The 23,409-nt window shown below is 40.0% G+C and overlaps 1 protein-coding gene across 1 annotated transcript in view; it reads left to right on the top strand.

Annotated features, from left to right (window-relative positions):
* The window catches only part of DEG7 (DegP protease 7), a 375,281-nt gene that overhangs the window by 145,747 nt on the left and 206,125 nt on the right, over positions 1 to 23,409 (top strand). Inside the window, exon 6 of the mRNA XM_089410870.1 lies at positions 17,129 to 17,254. Within this exon, the coding sequence (XP_089266996.1) occupies positions 17,129 to 17,254 (126 nt within the window). The remainder of the gene's footprint in view (positions 1 to 17,128; positions 17,255 to 23,409) is intronic.

The raw sequence follows: 23,409 nt of genomic DNA, 5'->3' as shown, positions 1-23,409 counted from the left end.
TCTACCCGCCTATATATAGTAGTCTCCCATATATATAACCGACATATATACAACGAAGGGATGTGTCTCTAATTTGAAGCCGACATGAAATTCCTTTCTGTTTTGAGGTCGACATCAAGAGAAGGACTAGTGCTTGTCATTGGAGGGCTTTTAGACATTTTCATAGACTCATATACATTGACTCATGCTCAAGAAGAGCTCTTCATACATGACATTGACTCTTTGACTTAATGATAAATCCTAAGGCTCTCAATGGGAGTCACTAACAAATAAAATCTCTTTCTCATGAAACCCATGAAGCAAGGCATTACAAAAATAATTTTATTCCTTTCTTTTCATCATTTACAAAGATCATGATTACATGTCATTATGAATACCCAACCTAGTTACTTTTAGCAACACTCCCTCTTAACTAGGGAGGTATTCGTAATGGTACTTGGTCATTCTCATGTTGGAATTTCTAAGTCTATCTGCTAAAAATTCTTCTTGTACTATCTGATTTATTTCTTCCTACTTGTTTAGTTACTTAACAAGTTATTTACCATGTAAATACTGAAAATAAATACAAGTATAGTATCAACACATACAAATCAACAACTGAAAGAAAACAAGCACAAGTGACACTGTTGTTTTTGGACTAATGTCCTTGGAAAAACCCAATGCGGGAAAATCGGTGCAACTATAAGAGGGTTTTATTCTTAAGCAATTCCAGAATACAATCTGGGTGCCAGAAATGGCTCACCCAACAGAGAATGCCCTTTGTAGTAGTACCTCTCAGTCGAAGGCATATATTCTAGCTAAATCACTGGAGGAACGATCCCACAGCAACACTGCAGCACTTTTGTTGCTCTCTGTCACCCTGATAGGCTCTGCCCCACGAAATCTCCTAGTGTTAGCCTCTAGGATTTGCGTCAGCCTATTTGGCGCAGTGTCAGCCTCTCAGGGTTTTGTGTCAGCCTCCGAAGCCTCTATGTCTCCCACGCTGGCCCTCCTCAGGCTCTGCGCAACTCTTGACTGTTTCTCCATGGCCTCTGGCTGCCTCTGCGTGGCCTCTAGCTGGATTTGCGCCAACCCTCTCCTGGCTTCTGCGCTGATGCTCTCGGTACTATCTCTGCCTCTTTGCTACTATATTCATTGCCCCTCAGCTGCAACTCTGATCACTCCTTCGATTTCCTCAGCAAGCCCCGCCCCAGAAAATTGAATTCTTGATCAACTTGGTGTGTTCTCCAAGTGACCCTCAAGCCTCCTCTTATACTTTTCTCGTTGACAATTCAACGACCGAGATTAAGGCCTTAATCAACAGCTAAGATTAACTCTGGATTGATCCAGGACTTTTGGACCCTTCTAACACTATTATATATATATATATATATATATATATATATTTTGTAAGCTTGGTAGGACTCTCCTATTTTCATGTCCATTACACACCCCGCTAGGGGGGAAGGGTAGCCCAAGATTTGAACCCAACACCTTCAGATCAGTGAGACTTCATTTCCACGACCACTGCCACTTGAGCTACCCCATGCGGACTAACACAGTTTTGTATTAATTCAAATTAATATTTTATTTTCCCTAAGTTTATACCTATTAGGGACTCCATTAAAAATATTAATTATTTTAATATCTCCGAAACTGTTTAGAATCTGCCCAAACCATTTCTAGGTATTGGAGATCTCATGTGCTTTAGCCTCTCCACCAATTTTCGTGGCTAGAGCACATCCGATGCTACCCCAAATCAACACTCCCTCTTAGCGAGGACTGTGCTCTAGTAATACTCCTCATTGAGCATCACCCTGATCATCCGACATCAGTCCCTGTGCTGATGCTAGGCCTGCTGCCCAACATCCTCTTCATTGCTGCATCATGTACTACTACCCATGTCCCTGCCACTGCCTTTGCTGCATCTGTACGTCAGCTCCCTTTGCATCTGTGCTGCTGCCCATGGCCCCGCCATTGCCACTGTTGCATCTGCACTGCAACCCCTCTCATCATGCTGCATCGTGCTGCCCATAGCATTGCCACTGCTAATTGCTGCACTGCAGCTCAGTTACTGAGAAGTAAGTAACTAATCTCCCAACTCTGACATCTCCATTAGGCTAGAAACACTCACAATGCTGAAGCTCCCTCTGTCATTGAAAAGTGCTCCCTCTCTGACCTTTGCGCTGCTGCAACAACTCTGTGCATGTCGCACTACTGCCTCACGCTGTTCTGGGACTCCTGCACTGTTGCTCCCTCTGTCACTCCATCCGCATCTGTCTCTACCGAAACCCACCAGTCCTGCTATTCCTCTTCGGGACTCCTGTAGCAAGGTATAATCCAAGAGGTTGGGTACCTCGAGGATCCTGCCCCTCATCGCCTGTAGTCCGTTTGACTACAACTCGATGTCTCCCCACTTCTGCTCAAGTGGCGTGTGAGCACTCATGGCACAATCATCATCTGTCTCCAATTCCTTCTCCACCCTTGTTGGCGCAACCTTGGTCTCGGAAGCCTCTCCCTTGCTCTTCTTCCTCGGACACTGGCTCACATAGTGACTCAGTTCCCCACAGTTGAAGCATTTGACCTTGGAGAGGTCCTTCTTCTTCCGTTTCTCCTGCTTTCCCTCAGATGCTAGGGCAACATCCTCCTCTTCCTCCTTCTTGATTCTGATCCCCTTGCCACTGCTTCTCACCTTGCTTAGCCTTCTGATCTCTTCTTGGCGAAGAGCGCCCCCATTTCTTCCCAATCTGGAAGGGTCGCCCTGCCTAATATGCTTTGGACAAACACCTCCCAGTCTTCTGAGACTGCGTTCAGGGCTGTTCTCACCATCAATTCTTGATCCGGCGTGGCCCCTATGGAAGTCAGCTGATCCTGGATCTCCTTCAATCGACCAAGGAAGGTGTCGATCTGTTCTCCCTTCTGCATCTGGTTTGACCGCAACTGATTTTCTAGTAGCATCTTCGTCTACATGGAAGTATGCTGATACAATTTCTTTAGGGCCTCCCACATCTCATTTGCCGTATTCTTTTCGGCAATGTGTGGTACTACAAGGTCCTTGACCCTATCAAGGATGATGCTCTTGGCCCTCGCCATTGCATCCTTGTACTTATCGTTATCAGCTGGGTCAACTAGGACCGCTGTTGTCCTTAAGGCGAATTGCTTGAGACGGTTCTTGTCTAGAACAGATAAGATTCTGGCCTCCAGACTATGAAGTTTGAGGCTCCGTCCAGTCTGTCCTGGTCCTGTACTGCTGCCCATGGCCCTGCCACTGACACTGTTGCATCCGTACGATAGCTCCCTCTGCATTTGTGTTGCTGCCGATCCATCCTTCCAACACTGCATTTGCACTGCATCCCCCTCTCATCATGCTGCATCGTGCTACTGCATACTGCTTCTTTATTGCAACTCAGTTACTGAGAAGTAAGTAACTAATCCACCCAACTTCTGACATCCCTGTCAGGCTAGAAACACTCCCGATGATGAAGGTCCCTCTGCAGCTAACAAGTGCTCCCTCTACTGACCTCTGCGCTGCTACAACAACTACCTGCATCTCGCACCGCTGCAAACCTCTCTATGCCGTCCTGCTTTGTTGCAACACTCCCGTGCCTCTCGCACTGTTGTAGCCTGCTAGCCTCGCGCTGCCCAGGGACTCCTGCACTGTAGCACTCTCTACCGCTTCATCTGCACCCGTCTCTACCTACATTCGCCAGTGCTACTACTCTTTCTTCGGGGTTCATGTAGCAAGGTATAATCCAAGAGGTTGGGTACTTCAAGGATCCTGCCCCTCATCGTCTGTAGTCTTCTTGACTACAACTCGATGTCTCTCCACCTCTTCTCTAGAGGTACATGAGCACTCATGGCACGATCGTCATCCTCCTCGACTTCTTTCTCCTCCTTCGCTGGCGCTGCCTTAGAGTCAGACGCCTCTCCCTTGTTCTTCTTGCTTCAACACTGGCTCGCATAATGACCCAATTCCCCACAGTGGAAGCACTTGACCTTGGAGAGGTCCTTCTTCTTCCTCTTCTCGTGCTTTCCAGCAGATGCCAGAGCTGCATCCTCTTCCTCTTCCTTCTTGATCTGGACTCCTTTGCTGCTACTTCCCGTCTTGGTCAGCCGTCTAATCTCTTCTTGACGAAGCGCTGCCCACAATTCTTCCCAATCTGGAAGATTCACCCTGCCTAGTATGCTTTGGACAAATGTCTCCCACTCCTTGGAGACTACATTTAGTGCGGTTCTTACCATCAACTCCTGATCTGGCATGAACCCTATGGAAGTCAGTTGGTCTCGGATCTGCCTCAACCGACCGAGGAAGAGATCTATCTACTCTCCCTTCTGCATCTGTTATGACCGTAGTTGATTCTCAAGTAGCATCTTCCTGTGCACGTAAGTATGCTGGTACAACGTCTTCAAGGTATCCCACATTTCCTTTGCCGTCTCCTTCTTGGCAATATGTTGGACCACATGATCCTTGACCCCATCAAGGGTGATGCATTTTTCCTTGGCCATTGTCTCCTTGTACCTTTCATTAGCTACCGGGTCAACTGGGATAGCCATTACTATCAAGGCGAAGCCCTTGATGCGATGTCTGTCGAGAATGGATAGGATCCTGGCCTTCCAGACCACAAAGTTGGATGCTCCTTCCGAGTCTCTCTACTTCTTGCCTTGAAGTTCTCAGTTCGACTCCTGTTGAGTCTCTCTACTTTTCATGTGGAAGTTCTCAGTTCGACTCCTCCGAGTCTCTCTACTTCCGATTTGGAAGTTCTCTTTTGGACTCCCTCAGTCCTGATTTCCTTCCCGGAAATCCTTCTGCCAACCGTCAAGTTGCCCCTCTCCGATCGTCTGTGCAACTGCAACAATGATCCGGATTCCTTGGCTAGAAATCCGCCTCGGCAGCAACTCCCTCTACTTTGGTTTTGCCCTATTAGGTACTGTTTTGACCATAGTACCCGACCAACATTGCTCCCACAAACTGCCCACATCTTCCTTCACCCTAACAACTGAAGGATTGAGCCTCTTGGCTCTGTGCAATCTCGGCGTTGGCAAAACATCTCCCTCAGCCAACTGCATCAGCCCTCTTGGCCTCTGTGTGGCTCTGCGTGAGTTTGTTTCTGCCCTCCTCAGCCTCTGCGGTGGCCTCTCTCATGCTTGGACTGATGACGCAGTCCCTCTGCGTCAGCCCTTCCTCTGTCGCTTTTTGCAAGGATCAACTCTGTCACTCGGGACAACTGAATCTATTGTAAATGCTATCCGTAGCTGATGCCTTTAGCTTTCCTATGATCTGCAACCACCCTATGATACCATGTTGAATTTTCTAAGTCTATTCGTTAGAAAATTAATCTTATTTCTGCTGGTTTATTTTTTCTACTTGTAAATTTTGAACAAGTTATTTAAAACATTTAAATACCGAAATAAACCCAATACAGTCACAACATCTACAGATCATCAACTGAAAGAAAACAAACACACATGTGACACCGTTATTTTTGGACAAATGTCCCCAAAAAAACCCAATGCGGGAAAACCGATGCAACTATTTTGAGGGTTTATTATTATGCAATATTTTCTTGAGTACAACTGGGCGCCTAATCGGCTCACCCGATTGAGAAAAAATACATGGCAGCAATACCTCTCTATTTGGAAACAGGTATTCAAAACTTGTCCCATGAAAACCTCTCCAGCGTCTTTGAAGCTCTATGTTGGCCCTTCTGGCCTCTGTGTCAGCTCCCTGCTACCTTGCATCAGCCTCAACCTCTCTGCGTCAGCCTTTTGAGGCACTGTGCAGCCTCTGGGACCCTCTGCGTCACTCCTGCAGCCTCTGCGTGGATGACATAGTCCCTCTGGCCTCTGCGCTGTCTCTGCTGGGATTTGCATGGCCTAAACTGGTTGCTGCCTCTGCGTGGCCTAAACTGGCCGCTACCTCTGCGTGGATGACACAGTGCCTCTGGCCTCTGCGCTGTCTCTGCGTGGATGACATAATCCCTCTGGCCTCTGCGCTGTCTCTGCTGGGCTTTGCGTGGCCTAAACTGGTTGTTGCATCTCGCTGTCTACTTCTGCGCTGGTCTCTTGGCACTGTCTTTGCCTCTCTTCCCAGTACTCACTGCCCCTCGTTACTGATCACTGATTCGACTTTGCTTAGCAACCCCGCTCTAGCAAATCGAATGAATGATCACTCTGGTGTATTCTCCAACTGACCCTGAATCCTCCCCTTATACTTTTTTCGTTGGTCCTTCAAGGATCAAGATTATATCTCTAATCAATGACTAAGATTAGATTTGGCTTGATCCATGGCTTTTGGAACCTTCTAACCCAGTTTTATATTAATACCCATTAATATTTTATTCTTCCTAAGTTTAGACTTAGGAAATTCTAAAAATATTAATTGTTTTAATATCTCCCAAACCGGGTACATTCTGTCCAAACCATTTCTAGGTCTTGGAGATCTCATGTGCTTTAGCCTCTTCAACAACTTTCATGGTTAGAGCACATCCGATGCTACCCCAATTCTACATGGAGTTTGGCCCTAGTTGCCATTTTTAACACCCTTTTTATCTCTCTTAATGAAGTGAAAGCCCTAACCCTATGATCAATGGTTGAGACTAGATCTTAGCTCTCCTTCATATAGGCATGGGATTTTAACTGTGCAGCATATTAGATATAATTTTTTGGATTAATTGCATTGAATAAGTCATCAAACTATGACCATATCCATGAGTTTTAGTCTCAAATAACCAAATTCCTCATGATTTTCAATAGTCCACATAGCACTCTTTGCATTGGGTGATGCTTGTAGGAGTGAAGAAGTGGGATTGATATGTTATGCAACATTTGCTTTTGAAGATTCCAGCAAAGGAACTTGTTGCATGCATCCTTTGAGCTTAAATCTCCTACTAGAAGAAGCCGATATGGTTTATAAGAGAACCAAGTGTTGCGTAGAGCACCAGAGGGGCCAGCGTAGCTGATGCAGAGGCTCACAGTGCTGACACAGGGCCTCCTAGGGCTGACGCAAGGCCAGCGTGAGACAGAGAGGGGCTAACACAGTCTAGTTTGGGTAGACGTTGGGGTTGCAGAGGAGTTTTGTGCTGAGGAGCTGTTGGAAGGTTTTTCCGGGGTTTTAGCTAGAAGATTTCTCTCAAACTGTGAGGTATAGCTGGTAAGGAAATTTTTTGTTGGGTAGGCCAGTTTCGGCACCCAAATTGTACTCTGATATTGCTTAATAAGAAAACCCTCAGATAGCTGCACCGGTTTTCCCGCATTGGGTTTTTCCGGGGACATTGGTCCAAAAATAATGGTGTCATGTGGTGTGTTTGTTCTTGTTTCTTTTAGTTGCTGATCTGTAATATGTTGAGCATGCACTGGTGTTTATTTTCAGTGTTTGCTTTGTAAATAACTTGTTAAAGAAAAATAACAAGTAGGTAGGAATAAATCAGAAAAAGTGCATGAAGGGCTTCTAAACTAAGTAAACTTAGAAACTTCAACAAAGGTTACATCTGTAGATTCTAGAGCATTCTTGTGGCATATAGTCTTATCTAAGAGTCTCATAAGAGTGTACGAAAGAACCTGTAGAAGCTGTTTGGAAACAACCTCTATTATCCAAAAGATGGTAACATATTATTATTATCATATCCTTACGAAAATGGAGCTGTCAGGATCAAAATTTGTCCCAAAACATATCAGTCCCCTAAGGACCTGTTGGTTGCATATGGAGTAAGACCCTGTATATCTATATAAGTAGCTGTCTTTTGATCCTTAAACAGTAAGAAAAGATCATTACATATTTCCTTCCAGAAAGAAAGTACGTGGATAAAACTTTTTGCAAATAGAAATGGAACCCCCCAGGGAGTTCTATAAAGAGAAAGTGTCCCTCTTGTATCAGGTATACCCAAGGGTCAAAAATAAATTCTGTTTTGAGGCCTTGTTTAACTTCAGTGACAGAGCATGTGCTTCTATTTCAATCTAGTACTTTTTTTGAGAGCTGATCTGCTACTTCTTTCTTGTGCGATGTGATCATAGGAGATATGTGAGAAATCCGAGATTTTGTGAATTATTTTTCCATGAGAGACAACAATGTGAAAGTTCTTACCTCTGCTTTCTTTTGCATCCATTTTATGTCCACTTGAGAATTGCCATCGATATGAAGGATAGTGATGTAAAGGTTAAAATGTTCAGCGTGATTGTTCGTAGCAGAACCAATGTTTGCAGAGAAGGAGAGAGAATGAGAATATGAAAGGTGCAGGATTCGCCCCGCTTTTCCTAAGGAGGGAGTGCCCTATGCAACACCATTAAAGAAAATCCCATGGAGAGTCTGTATGGCAATAAGGTCAGGAGGGGAGAGACCACTTGATGAAGATGAGGAAGATTACAATGCAAAAATAGCCAAACTCTGAGAAGAGACTTTGAGGGCATTGGGGGGTCTGTTTTCGAAGATAGCAATGTTTTGTTCAAGCCAAGTGCCCCAGTTGACACATAATGGCAGACCTTTGACATTATCTAACAAATGACTTGAGAGCCAAGGTTTCAAGCACAATGAGATATTTTTTGCAGCCCAATCCAATGCTTGGGGACATGAGCATTTGATTTCCATTCAAATTTTCTTTGTAAAGGGACAATTTAGAAAGAGGTGAGAGATAGTTTTTGAATCAGATAGTTTAGGAAGTCATGGGAACTTTCCAATTTTTCTGGCACCTAACCAGTGATGCTTGGTTCTTTACATGCAGCAGGTCCTTAGATTCTGGTTCCAGATTCCCTGGCCACCCCTAGATCTGCCTTTCTTCCTGATGATCACTTCCTTCCTCCAGATGCTCTCATCTATCAGAGTAACAAGGGAGAGATCATGAATAGTATGGCCCCTGTCTCTATATCAGTGTGAGCTTGGGGGACTGTCCCTACTTGTGAGCAGCCCACATGACATAGCCTATCCAGATCACACACTAGCAGCCAGAAGAGGCCACCTGGGCCTCAGCTTTGGGTGACATTGTCCAGACAGCAGCATGGTGCGCTGTCCATTTCATCTTGCAGTGCCTCTTCCAGACAACATTATATCTAGAGCTTCCTCTGTTCAGCATTATATGTTAGGGGAGTGAGTGCTAGCAGATTCTGAATTACATTCACTCTTTGTATTTTAGTTTCTGGGTCCATTTTTCCCAAATCTGTTTTCAGCCATCAGAGGTCTGTCTGCGTTTTAGCTTTAGATGTTAGATGATCCAAAAATACAATCTTATCATAGGTTATAAAATTAGAATAATTATTATTCTAGAATGTTTAATTATTTAGAATTAGTATATTGTTGTAACTAGATATGACTCTCCAAATGTGTCGTATCTTAGGCTCTATTTTAGGAGATTTGTTAGCTAGTTGGTTTGAATAGCATTTATTGTAAATAGACACTTGTTATTTAATAAGTGATCCATAATTAGAGGTAGTTAGGACATGGAGCTTATAAATAGCTCATTGCAAGAGTGTTTGGATGTTTGGGTGTAAACTCTTGCAAAATCAAATTATGTAATTTTTTTTTTGTCTGATTAATAAAATTACGTGTCTGAGGACACTTCTGCCATTATTGTGGTATCGGAGCTTTAGTGATGCTGCAGTGGATGTGAGGAGGAGATTCCAGCTCTACAAGTTTGCGGAAAACTCCATTGAATTGTTCAGCGAATGATTGGTATGAAATTTGTCAGTTTTTGTTCAAAAGAGAAGAAATTTTATTATTTTAGTGATTTTAGAATTTTTTTTTAAATCTGAAAATCAATGGTAAGAATTACTGCTGCCACCATTTAAATCCGATTGCTGTGAGGAATTCCAGTCTGAAGAAGACTTGGACCTGGAGACATTAAATTATCTGTTGATGGCATAATCCAAAGCAGGGAAAGTGTTGCAGAGCGCAGGATCTTCATCAAAACTGAACCGAAATCCAAGGTCGATGAATCCCCTAAGCTCCTCCACATAATCATCTGTTACTCCTCTTGTTCTTGCAGGCTGAGACCAGTGCAACCTATTCCCCAAATCTGAGATACTCCTCCCTTGTTTCTTCGTCTTTTCATCAAACAGCAACTGCCCATATTCAAAACGTTGACAATAATTACCTGAGTCCGGCATTTCGCAATTCTTGATATCTGCGGAGTTGCATGCGCTCTTCTTCTCGGCTAAGGGCGTCGCCTTTGATTTGGCCTTTTCTGGACAACAAGCTACAACAAACGCCATTCGAAAAAGTGGCTGAATGGTTGTTTGTGAGCTGCCCATTTCTGTCAACTTGAATTCGATTTCTTTTCCCTTGCTGTTGTGGGTTAAAATTTTTTCAATTGCCTCTGCTGTTTTAACAAGAACTGTGGATTTCTCAACGACAATTTTGTCTGATTTAGAAACATCGGTTATCATTCTAGCCACGCTTTCCCAGTAGGACAGATCTGCAGCTTTTCCATGGCCGAGGCCTTTTGTCTTCGTGGGGGTGTTTACTGAAATGAACACAATGTCGGCTTCAGCAACATGCTTCTCTACATCGGAACTGAAAAAGAGGTTTTTTTCCCTTGCAGGCTTTGACAACTTCATCAAGGCCAAGTTCATAAATCGGAAGCTGATCGCTGTTCCACGCATCAATTCGAGAATTAGAAGTGTGAAAGTGTGAAAGTTCAAGGCCGCAGAGGTGAGGCAGTTTGATGTTCGTGCTTCAACCCTCCGCCTCCGTGCTTTCGCCTTTTAAGTGTGCTACATTTTCGATCATGCAATATGCGGCGTTTGGCTGAGGCGGCCTTTTATTTCCCTGGATCTTTAACTTGCTGTGATGCTTTTTCACCTTCTCCTGAAGCTCTATTTGCGCGTTTGAACGATAATTTGTTTGGTGTATCGACTTAAAATAGCCGATTTTGTTGGGTATGGCATTAAAAAGAAAGTTTACAGTTGAATTGAAGAGTGAAGAAGCAGAGAGATAAGGAATTTTTTTTAATATTGTATTTTGGAGAGATATGGTGTTTTTTAATTTATTGTGTGTGGAGTAATAAGGTGATTTGTAAATTTTTGGAGTAATAAGGGAATTTTAATTGTAATTTTTTTTTTTGAAGGGATAAGTGTAACTCAAAGTAATTCTACTTTGAGGGAGGGTAACTTTTTTTTTTAACTAAGTTTTGCAAGAGCATCATTGTAAAAGTCAAATTTTGAAAGTTACCTTGTAATTTTTGAGAAATTGACTAGAGCCAAGTGCAAAGCTCAGTCATTTTTCTCCAGCTTCAACGACTATACGAGGGTCAAGGCCAAGCCTCAATAGATCGTGTTTTTTGCGTGGTGTGTTGTGTTGCCCATCTTGACATTTTTGTTCTGATTCTTGGTGCAAAGCTTCAATGCTACAATGTCTAAGTTGATTAATTTGTTTTCTGATTCTGACAAACTTGAAGGCACAAAATCTTATAAAACATGGCATCGTCTCATCGAAAGCACTCTCATTTACAATGAATTATGGCAGGGTATATGTGATGGAGATATTAAGTCGAATAAATCTACAGATGTAGCTGCACTAGCAAAATGGGAAGTTAAGAATGCCAAAGCCTTAGCTCTTATTAAATCTTTTGTCAATGATGAAATGTATGTCCAGACTCCATATAGAAAATGCTACAGATGCATGGTCTGCTTTGAAAGCTTTTAAAGACCTCTTTGATACTCGGCCTGAATCAAAGAAAGTCGATCTACAATTAAAATTGTTACAACAAAAATTGACTGAAGGAGGTGATGTTCTTGAATATATCTCAAGACTTGAGATATTAGGCAGAAAATCATTAATGTTGGTTTTCCAGCAATAGATGATAGTTTTATGGTAACAATTGTAATTGCTGGACTTCCTTCTTCCTACACGCATTTTTTCGAGACTCTGCAATTAACTGGGAAATTAGAGAAACTAAAGTTTGATGAGCTCTGTGAAATGTCGACTCAACATGATAGGTGATGTTCTTGAATATATCTCAAGACTTAAGAATATTAGGTAGGAAATCATTAATGCTGGTTTTCCAGCAATAGATGATAGTTTTATGGTAACAATTGTAATTGTTGGACTTCCTTCTTCCTACACTCATTTTTTGGAGACTCTGCAATTAACTGGGAAATTAGAGAAACTAAAGTTTGATGAGCTCTGTGAAATGTTGACTCAACATGATAAAACCTTTGGGAAGAAGAAGAAAGTTGGAGAAGATGTTTTTCTCACAGAGGCCAGCACTAGTAAATCATCAGTAGACAGTTCTCGAGGCAAAGGCAGAGGCAGAGGCAATCAGAATCAAGCATCACAAAGTCGAGGTCGAAGCCAAAGCAGAGGAAACAACTTTAATAGAGGCAACAGTTCAGGAAGAAGTAATTTTCAAGGTAGAGGAAACAACCAAGGAAGAGACAATTTTCAAGGACAAGGAAATAATAATCAAGGTAGAGGACAATCTCAACATAGAAGTCAAAGCAGAGGGAGAGGAAAATCTTCAGGAAGAGGAAGAGATTTAAGTCAAATTGTGTGTCGAAGATGTAACAAAGTTGGCCATTACGCTGAAGATTGTCGAACATCTCTTAATAAAATTCCCAAGTTTCAGCAGCACTTAGCTCAATTTGCAAATGATCAAGATGATGATAACTCAGAATATGTTTTTACTTCCTCGCCAGCATCACAACTTTCATCCCATCTTAGAAGTGATTATGAAGATGCCTGGATCTTGGATTCAGGGGCAACTTAGCACATGACTTGTCGACGTGATTTTTTCTTGAAATTTCAAGATTGCCAACGTAATTCCATTTTTCTCCCTGGCATTGGAGAAAAAATGATTTCCAATGTATGGTATGTACCAACTTTTAAGAAAAGTTTGCTCTCTTTACTCACGATTCGACATGTTGGACATCAAGTGATTATGGAAGATGGTTTAGTCAAGATAAATTTAGTCAAACAGAACTTGAAAACTGTCATGACAGGTTATGAAGATGGAAAACTGTTACGGATGAAAGGGACAATTATTCCAAGGCATTCTAATTTTGCAGGGGCAGTAACTACAGGTATTTCACCTGTAAGACTATGGCATGTAAGATATGGACATTTAAATTTTGAGAGTCTTTCTCAATTGCAGAAACAAGGAATGGTTAAAGGACTTCCCACTTTCAAAAGGGAAAATGCAAAATGTGAAGCTTGCATTTATGGCAAACAAAGTCGAGAAAGTTTTCCAACAAGTTCATGGCGTGCAAACAGGCGGCTACAACTAGTTCACAGTGATGTTTGTGGACCACTACAAACTTCATTTGGTGGTTGCAAATATTTCTTACTATTCATTGATGATTTCAGCAGAATGACCTGGATTTACTTCTTGAAGAACAAGTCAAAAGCATTTGATGAGTTTAAAATTTTTCGCCAACTTGTTGAAAATGAAGTCAAAGAAAAGATAGGTACTCTCAGGACGGATAATGGGGGAGAATTCACTTCAAATGAATTCAAAACTTATTGCAGTGAGAATGGCATAAGACGACATCTTACTAATTTTTACACTCCACAGCAAAATGGAGTAGTTGAAAGAATGAATCACACCTTGTTAGGAATGGCGAGATCCATGTTAACTTTCAAGAGGTTAAGTCCAACATATTGAGCAGAAGCAATACATACAATTGTCTACTTAAGAAATAGATCTCCAATTGCTTCTTTAGATGGCATCACACCTTATGAAGCTTGGTTTGGTTTCAAACCTCGAGTTAAACATCTTAGACTTTTTGGGTTAGTATGTTATGCCTTAGTTCCGAAAGAAAAACGAACTAAGCTTGACTCAAGAAGTTTAAAATGCACAATGATTGGCTATTCTGATGAGAAGAAAGGGTATCGTCTTTTGACCAATGGAAAATTCATTGTGAGCAGGGATGTCATTTTTGATGAAACTGAGAGTAAGAGTGCTGAAGAAATTGAAAATCTTCTTCACAAGTTAGAAACTAAGGGAAGTAAAATAAATGGAAAAATGCAAAGTCAACCAACTTCACCAAATTGATATAAACTTGATTTTCCTTCCTCTGAAGATGAGTCATCCAGTCCATCTACATCAACAACATCATTTGGGTCTTCTAGCAGTTCATCTACATCTCCAAGCAGCAGTTCTTCTTTTGACAGTGATTCTCCACACTCTTCACCTGAACGAAGAACATCAGTTTATATTAATCCTCTTTACAATGATGGAGATTTTACAGAAGCGCAAACAAGTGAGCACCAACTACCGAAATGGGCAGTTCAACTTTTGAAAGATGTAAAGCCTGATGAGCAGAATAAAACAGGCACCAGAAGGGCACATAGAAGTGAAGGCAATTTTGCCTTGATAGCAAATGATTTTACTGAACCTTCCACATACAAAGAAGCAGTAAAACATAAAGAATGGCAACAGGCTATGGTTGAAGAATATCAAGCAGTAATTGATAACAACACTTGGAAACTTGTTGATTGTCCATCAAATGTTAAACCCATAGGATGCAAATGGGTTTATAGAATTAAGTATAATCAAAAGGGAGAACTTGAAAAGTATAAAGCACGACTTGTCGCAAAAGGTTTTGCGCAACAGGAAGGCATTGATTATGAGGAAACTTTTGCTCCTACAGCGAAGTGGAACACCATCCGATTAACACTTGCATTGGCCGCTCAGGAAGGGTGGAAAGTTCATCAAATGGATGTGAAAAGTGCTTTTCTCAACGGGGATTTACAGGAGGAAGTGTATATGACCCAACCGCCAGGTTTTGAAATTGAAGGACAAGAACATAAAGTTTGCAAATTGATCAAGGCTTTATATGGATTAAAACAAGCTCCCCGGGCTTGGTATGCAAAGATGGATGAATACCTTAAGAAAGTTGGTTTCAACGTAGTGAATCTGATGATACTTTGTATGTACAACAACATGGAAAATATATGGTAATTCTTGTTATGTATGTAGATGATTTGATCATTACTAGCAACCATGATGATCATATTGCATAGGTGAAAAAGGAGTTACATGCAGGTTTTAAGATGACAGATTTGGGATTACTTCACTACTATCTTGGAGTTGAAGTCTTTCAACGTCCACATCATATTTTTATTTTTCAGAGTAAGTATGCAACAGAGGTTCTTCAAAGATTTGGCATGTAGGATTGCGAGCCCGTTCTCACCCCCATGGAGCAAAACATGAAACTGTCAAAATTTGAAGGGGGGAAAAGGTGGATAGTACAACTTATAGACAGTTGATTGGCAACTTGATTTATTTGACAAATACTCGTCCTGATCTATCTTATGCAGTCAGTATTCTTTCACGCTTTATGCAGGAACCACGAGACAACCACTGGAATGCAGCAAAAATAGTTCTTCAATATATCCAAGGAACAAAAGATTTTGGTCTTCTTTACACAAAGACTAAAATTTTTGTACTTGGTGGATATTCCGATGTTGACTTTGCTGGAAATATTGATGATCGAGCATCAACATCAGGTTATTTAATGAACATGGGGTCAGCAACAATATCTTGGAGTTGTAAGAAACAAGCTACAATGGCCACTTCTTCAGCAGAAGCAGAGTACATTTCAGCATGGGAAGCAGCATGTGAAATTGTTTGGTTGCGCCGAATTTTGCAGGACTTGGGCATTTCTCAGGCAGAAGCTACATCATTATTCATTGACAACCAATCAGCCATCAAACTTGCCAAGAGCCCAATTTTTCATTCAAAGACAAAGCATGTGGACACCAAGTATCATCATATCAGATCTCTCATTGCCAAAGATGTCCTCAAGCCAGTTTATTGTCCTTCCGAAGATTAGATCTCCGACATTTTCACGAAACCGCTTGGCAGAATAAAATTTGCTAAGTTCAGGGATGAACTTGGTATCTGTTGTAATGTATCTTTGGATCATAGGGGGGAATGTTAGATGATCCAAAAATACAATCTTATCATAGGTTATAAAATTAGAATAATTATTATTCTAGAATGTTTAATTATTTAGAATTAGTATATTGTTGTAACTAGATATGACACTCCAAATGTATCGTATCTTAGGCTCTATTTTAGGAGATTTGTTAGCTAGTTGATTTGAATAGCATTTATTGTAAATGGACACTTGTTATTTAATAAGTTATCCATAATCAGAGGTAGTTAGGACATGGAGCTTATAAATAGCTCATTGCAAGAGTGTTTGGATGTTTGAGTGTAAACTCTTGCAAAATCAAATTATGTAATTATTTTTTTCTGATTAATAAAATTACGTGTCTGAGGACACTTCTGCCATTATTAGAGTAGCACCTTACATTATTTTACTGACATTCTGGATCATGCCTTATTAAGGAACTGCCTTTGCACTCACATCATGTATTGAGATGTGTACTTAGCAGTCCCATTGACCTTCGTTTCTGATAACAGTCTTAGAGCATTCTGGGTTGAAGCACTCAAAATAAAGAGACTAGTAAGAAGATTCTCATTTCTTCGTTTGAGTCATCACCTGACATCTGTTCTGCTTCTAGAGCCTAGAAAGGTTATCCGGTAGAGGTCATTTGCCATTGTGTAGTGTATATCTGTGAGTTAATTTCATTGGAGGTGCTTTTATTCCATGTTGATAAAGCTGCTTGCTTAGACATTTTTCCATTCTACTTATGGATGACTCTGAATGAAAAGCCGGAAGATCTATTTGCCATCTTCAATATTGTCATTTTTGCTGTCCAGTTCTTTATGCTCTTTGTGCTCTGTTTGTAACTAAAAGTTGGACGCCTACTTCTTGTACTTTATTTAGATTTCCTGTCAGCTTAGTGGTTTTTACTTCTTACTATGGATAATTTGAACATGTGATCTCACCTTCCTAGCCTTAGTGGTTTTTTTTTAATAATTAATTTAATTTTCAAATTTATATAAATTTATATCGCAGTCTTTTTAATTTATCCACTTTGGCTCATCATAATAATCTGTTAGTTTTAGTCATAACGTAATCATGTTTGAAGTATAAAATTCTATACCATTCCCTTGATGGGATTTACAGTAGAAATGGATCTAGCTGAAATTAATGGTGCTAGTTTGATAGTGGTTCCTAGACTTTTCTCCTTTTTTTTTCCTTTTTGACCGAATTTAATACCTTTGATTGAATTTGATAACTTTCTTTCCTTTGCCATCTTTCCTTTACATCGAAAGTATATACTATATATTGATGTTTGAACTCTTTACAGGCAGCTTCAGGGACAAAAGGAGGGTCAAGTGGCTCGCCAGTAATTAATTATCATGGACAGGCGGTTGCATTAAATGCTGGCAGCAAATCTTCTAGTTCGTCTGCATTTTTTCTTCCACTGGAACGAGTATGATACCTGATATTTTGGATATTGTTCTCTTGATGGAAGGCCTTGTCTCCTTCTTTTGATTTGTAATAGTAGTTTGTAAAGGCTTAGATTTTCTCCACCTGATTCTCTTTCATGACCATGTCTTATTTTTTTTGGTTTGCTATCAAACTATCCAAGTAGTTTTGTTAGTAATTTTAGCCGCATTTCATATTTTTGATTCCTTTCATTTTAGAAATATATTGTATCCATTATGTCCTTGTGGAAATATTGGTGGGCTAAAAAGGAATTGCAAAATAAAGATCATGGAAGAAATTGAGTGTAAAAAAATGGAGATTATACATAATCAGTGGAGGAAATTGTATGCCTATTTTCATTATAGAAGTTTCCCATACCATAGTAGATAGAGTGGTTTATTTGAGCAACACTAGTTATAATGTCTCCAAATGACACAATTAACATGTTAACAAATAAAGTTAACTTCCTATTGCGTCTCTCAGAAGTAAATAATCCTAGGAGTGCACTCATCATGCCTTGGATCTCTACTGAAACACGAGAAATTGAAATTTGGATTAATATCTGCAAATGAGAAAAATAGGTCAAAAGGATTGGTACAAGAGCAGCATGAAATGAAATGATATATACATAGGTGTATAAGTAGGTTATCCAAAGAAAAGTCCTTGAAATTCCAGGAAACTTTGTCAAAAATTAGTTATCAGTGGTTGTTTAATGGATGATTGTAACCCGAATACCATGATTTTTATATTTTATACATTGAAGATGCCTCTTTTCATATGTCATGATCCTTGATCATGTTAATCTCAAATTAGTAATATCGATAAATTAATGCAATTCATATCAGTTCATAAGAATATATACAATATTTAAATACTGTATTCCTGACGTTGGAGACATAATATGAACAACCATAGAAGTTTAATATCTGAATTAATATAAATTTGTTCATGCCTAGGAAAATAGTCTAAAGTTATAATTCTTTGTTGTACTCCCTCATTCAAACATATCTAATGCTAGTGCTTCTTCATCGCAACCAAGTTGCAATCTGATTATTGGTTATTTATCAGCAAGGGTCATGCACCTGAGATATTAGAGAAATTGAATATATAATCAAATTTAAAATGACAAAATATATTCCTTTTATAAAATATAGATTAACAACGAGATCAAATAATCACATTGCCACATAGATACAAACATTTTGATATATAAGATCTATTAGATGTCAAGTGATACATACATTAATTGTTGACAACTGTCTAGTGAAATTCTTAAAATATAATAAATGTGTTCATGATATATGTACAATGATCAATCTGTTCTCAATACCTTCTTCCTGTATTAGTGGCAAGGTAATGGACCATTAACTAATAGAGGAAAGCCCCTGTTACCCACCAAAAAGTGGGTAACCCATAGGAGAAAACTTTTCTTCTCCTTAGACAGCCATCCAACCAGCAACCCTATATGATGTGTAGGAATTTACAGGCTAAGTTCCTTAGACAGAACACCAAAGGACACTGTTCACAAACAGATCACAGATCAATACATCAGTATTGTTGACGTGGTTAAAACCCTCTAAGAGGGAAACAGTCCACGGCCTGAGCCAACGCGGCCACTTCAGGCAATTTATTAAAAAAAGAATGAAAATTTACATAAGCTTCTCTCATGAACGGTTACCCTACAAATAACTCTCCATGCTCTTTAAATAGAGATCATGGACCAATCGGGTGTTAAGCCATGGATCAAGTGTTGGTAATACTGAGGAGAGAATGAACCATCGGATCACTACATATCGTGACCGTTGGATTGTAAGTTACAAAATTACATAGTAAAGAAACACACTTTACCTAACTCTACACTAGGCCAAGTTATACTTAACTATTTCCTATGTGTCGAAATATCCTAACATCCCCCCTTAAGAACAACTTGGGATAGGATTGAAGGATGTACAAATATGACACAATAGGAGAAGGAAGGAAGCACTAGAGCCTATCCCCCCTTAGTTACAACTTCCTGAACTCCAACCATAAATCGAAGTTTAGTAAACTTCGCCTCTGTGAGAACCTTTGTAAAGATGTCTGCAACTTGATCATCTGTTGAACAATATTGCACTTCAAGAACATGGTAGTGAATGAGCTTTCTGGTGAAGTGCATGTGTAGTTCAATGTGTTTGTTGCGTTGATGTTGGACTGGATCTTTGCATAGTTGAATGGCACTTTGATTATCACACCAAAGTGTAGTCAGATGTTGCTGTTGAAAGCCAAACTTTGACAGGATCTAACGAAGCCACAAGGCTTCCTTACTAGCTTCTATGGCACCACGATACTCTGCTTCTGCTGAAGAAAGAGAAATGGCACTTTGTTTCTTGCAAGCCCATGTAATAGGTCCTGAACCAAGAGTGAACACATAACCTGCAGTAGACTTCCGATCATTAGGGTCACTGGCCCAATTAGAATTAGTGAAACCAACCAATAGAGGAGATGCTTCTGCACTGTAATGAATCCCAAACTGAACTGTGCCTCGAACATAACGAAGTAATCTTTTAGCTGCTTTCCAATGACTTTCATGTGGGTTTTGCATAAACCGAGCAATAAGGCCAACAACAAAGGAAAAGTCAGGATGAGTATGGGTTATATACAAAAGTTTTCCTACAAGCTGATGATATAAGGTAGCATCAACTTCAGAGGAAGTACAAGTGACTGAAAGTTTGGCTCCAGACCGAAAGGGAGAAGGGGCTGGTTTACAGTCTTCCAAGTGAAAATGGCGTAGAAGATCACATGCATACTTGGACTGGGAAAGGGAAATACCTTCCTTGGATTGCAAGACTTGAAGACCAAGAAAATAATGCAAGTGTCCTAAGTCTATCATTTCAAACTTCTTTTTAAGGTTGGACTTCACATGGTTTATAAGGTTGGGATCACTACCAGTAAGGATAAGATCATCAACATAAAGAACAAGAATGATAAGAGACTTGCCCACTTTCTTGGTGTAGACAGTATTGTTAGAATGACACCTAGAAAAGCCAGTTTCTAAAAGAAAGCTATCCATTTTGGCATACCAAGCCCGAGGAGCTTGCTTGAGACTATAAAGGGATTTCTTAAGCCGACATACACGGCTGGAGTTTGTTTGTATAAAGCCAATAGGTTGTTCCATATAGATTTCTTCATGCAAGTCCCCATGCAAGAAGGCAGATTTAACATCCATCTGATGGACTTCCCATTTGAAAGAGGCAGCATGGGAAAGAACAAGGCTGATAGAGTTCATTTTGGCAACAGGGGAGAAGGTTTCAGTATAGTCGATGCCTTCAACTTGTGAAAAACCCTTAGCAACAAGAGGAGCTTTATGTTTATCAACCTTTCCATCTGGTCCATACTTGGTTTTGTAAACCTATTTGCATCTAACAAGTTTTCGTCCCTTTGGTAGAGGAACAAGATCCCACGTATCGTTTGCCAATAATGAACGATATTTTTCATTCATAGCCGCGTCCCAATCTGGATGGCCTGAAGCTTTCGCAAAGGTGTCAAGATCATAATTCGCTGAAGCTTGAGCCAGTAAAGAAGAGGCTCTATCGAACTGACAACGTGTACGTCGCTGATTTGTAGGATCACCGGCAAGAGCGCCTACTGCATCCTGAGTAGCACAGACCCATTTTAGAAGTTGAGGCGTTGAATGAAGATCCTGAGAAGGTGGGGGAGGATTGTCATCCTCGCATTCATCATCTGAAGAAGAAATATTTTCGAAAGTAGAAGAGATAGAGAGAGGTGGCACATCCGCCGAACTAGGGCTGTAAGCCGATATATTTTTAGCGAACTTTACATCTCTTCCAATGATAACATTTTTGGACTGAAGTGAAATAAGTCTATATCCTTTGACATCTTCAGAATATCCAACAAAATTACGTTTTTCACTTTTAGGTTTTAAAGCTTTATGTTTCTCATCTGGAATATGGGCCCATGCTTCACTTCCAAAAACACGAAAGTGACTTACATCTGGTTTAATTGAGCTCCATGCTTCTTCTGGAGTAATATTCGTTAAAGCCTTAGTAGGAGTTTGATTTATTATGTAATTTGCACAGTTAATTGCTTCTGCCCAAAAATTAAGACTAAGTCCTCATACAATTAGCCATTTCCTTTAAGGTGCGATTCTTCCTTTTAGCTACACCATTTTGTTGTGGAGTATATGGAACAATATGTTGCATTTGAATTCCATTCTCAGTGCAAAAGTTGATGAATTTGTTGTTAACATATTCTCCACCATTATCAGATCTTAGCTTAAGAATTTGATATCCAGATTGTTTTTCAACAAAGGCCTTAAAGGCCAAGAACATGTTAAATACTTCACTCTTGAGTTTTAAGAAGTATACCCAAGTGCGTTTGGAGAAATCATCAGTGAAAGTTAAGAAATACTTGTAGCCAGAGAATGAAACAAATTGAAGTGGACCACATAAATCACTATGCACAAGCTGTAAAGGTGTTGAGGCGTGCCAAGAGGCACGTTTTTCAAAACTATCCCGATGATGTTTTCTGAGTACACATCTGGAACAAATACCATCTTTGCAAGATATCATTGGAAGACCTGTCACCATATTTTCTTTACATAGATTCTGAAGGGAGTGATAGTTAAGTGACCAAATCGCTCATGCCAAAGTTTGCTCACTTCATCATTATGAGCAACAAATATCGAGGGAATATTTGATGACTCAAAGTTGTTAAACTTATACAAACTTGTAGAATCATCAGCAATGCCAGTGGCTAAAATCTGTGTAGGATCTCTTAGGTCCTTAATTACAACATCGTGAGGTGAAAATTCGACGATTTTACCTTCACCTGAATGAGTTATCTGATATACAGATAGAAGGTTGCAGGATAAGGTTGGAACACATAATACATCATTAAATTGACCATTGTCTATATGAACAGTTCCAGTCCCTACAACACTAAGAGATCTATCATCACCAACATATATATTTTTGGTGTTACAATCATTTAAACAAGAAAACATGACTTTGTTTTTGGCCATGTGATAAGAAGCTCCAGAGTCAATGAGCCACTCATGAGAATTAGAAGAAGAAGATACATTTAGTGCATATCTAGATCGAGATGTTTGAGAACCACATGCAGAAAGTGCTATTCCTGAAGATGAAGTTGAAGTTGAAGAGTGCTCCAAATGGATGTTATGCTTCTTCATTGTTGCTTCCAAGGCTTCCATCTTCTTAAAGCATTTGGATTCTAGGTGGCCATCTCGATTACAAAAGTGGCAATGTCGATCAATCTTCTTCCCTTTGTTTTTATTTGTGTTATCATTTTGTTGAAATGATTTGTCATTTTGAGGCTGAAATTGCTTAGGACCCTTGTTTGGTTTAGGACCATTCCTTTTAGGATACGACTTCCTAGGATTCTTTGAATTTGGTTGCTACTAGGCAGCTAAGGCTTTCTTAGAAGAGTTTCCAAGATTAAGAAGACCAAGGTGTAAGAGTTTTTCTTGTTCTCTTATTAAAGAATCACAAAAGGAATCAAAGGAAGGGGACTTGTAGTCTTGTCCTTGAGAAATGAAGGCTTCTCTTGTAGAATGGAAGGTGGAAACAAACACAGACTAAGCTGATCCTAACTTAGTAAGAATGGAATAGATAAGGTTACCATCTTCTTTCTTAACCTTAACACCTTCCAATAGAAGTCTAAGGGTCTTGAACTTGGACAAAAAATATTCAATGGAAAAAAAATTATTGGGGTCCGATGTAAGCAACTCATTTTCGAGTTGATGGGCTCTAAGTTCATTTTTAATTCCAAAAACTTTAGTGATTTGTTTCATTGCTTCATTAGGAGTATCAAGTTCTGCGATATGGAATCTAAGGTCTGGAGAAATAGACATCCCTACTTCCTTCCTATCAACCCACGTGCTTGATCTTGCCTATTTTCCTATTTGGCTGCCTTATCTTTATCTTTCGGTTTGGTTTCTTGGCCTGAGGCTATTCTGTAAAGACCTTTACTTCTAAGTAAATTCACAATGTAGGACCACCATTGGAAGTAGTTGGTGCTGTTAAGAATAACTTGGCATGGACTTTCCATTTTAATAGAAATTGTAGCTGTATATGCTGAAAATAAGTGTTCCAATGGAAAGATCTCGAAAAAATAGGTCGATTAAAAAAAACGGCTCTGAAA

This window comes from Pinus tabuliformis, chromosome 3_1 (assembly GCF_031772625.1).
Source record: "Pinus tabuliformis cultivar Carrire ecotype Pingquan chromosome 3_1, CPIR1, whole genome shotgun sequence".
Lineage (NCBI taxonomy): Eukaryota > Viridiplantae > Streptophyta > Pinopsida > Pinales > Pinaceae > Pinus > Pinus tabuliformis.
This window is presented reverse-complemented; position numbering and strand designations above follow the sequence as displayed.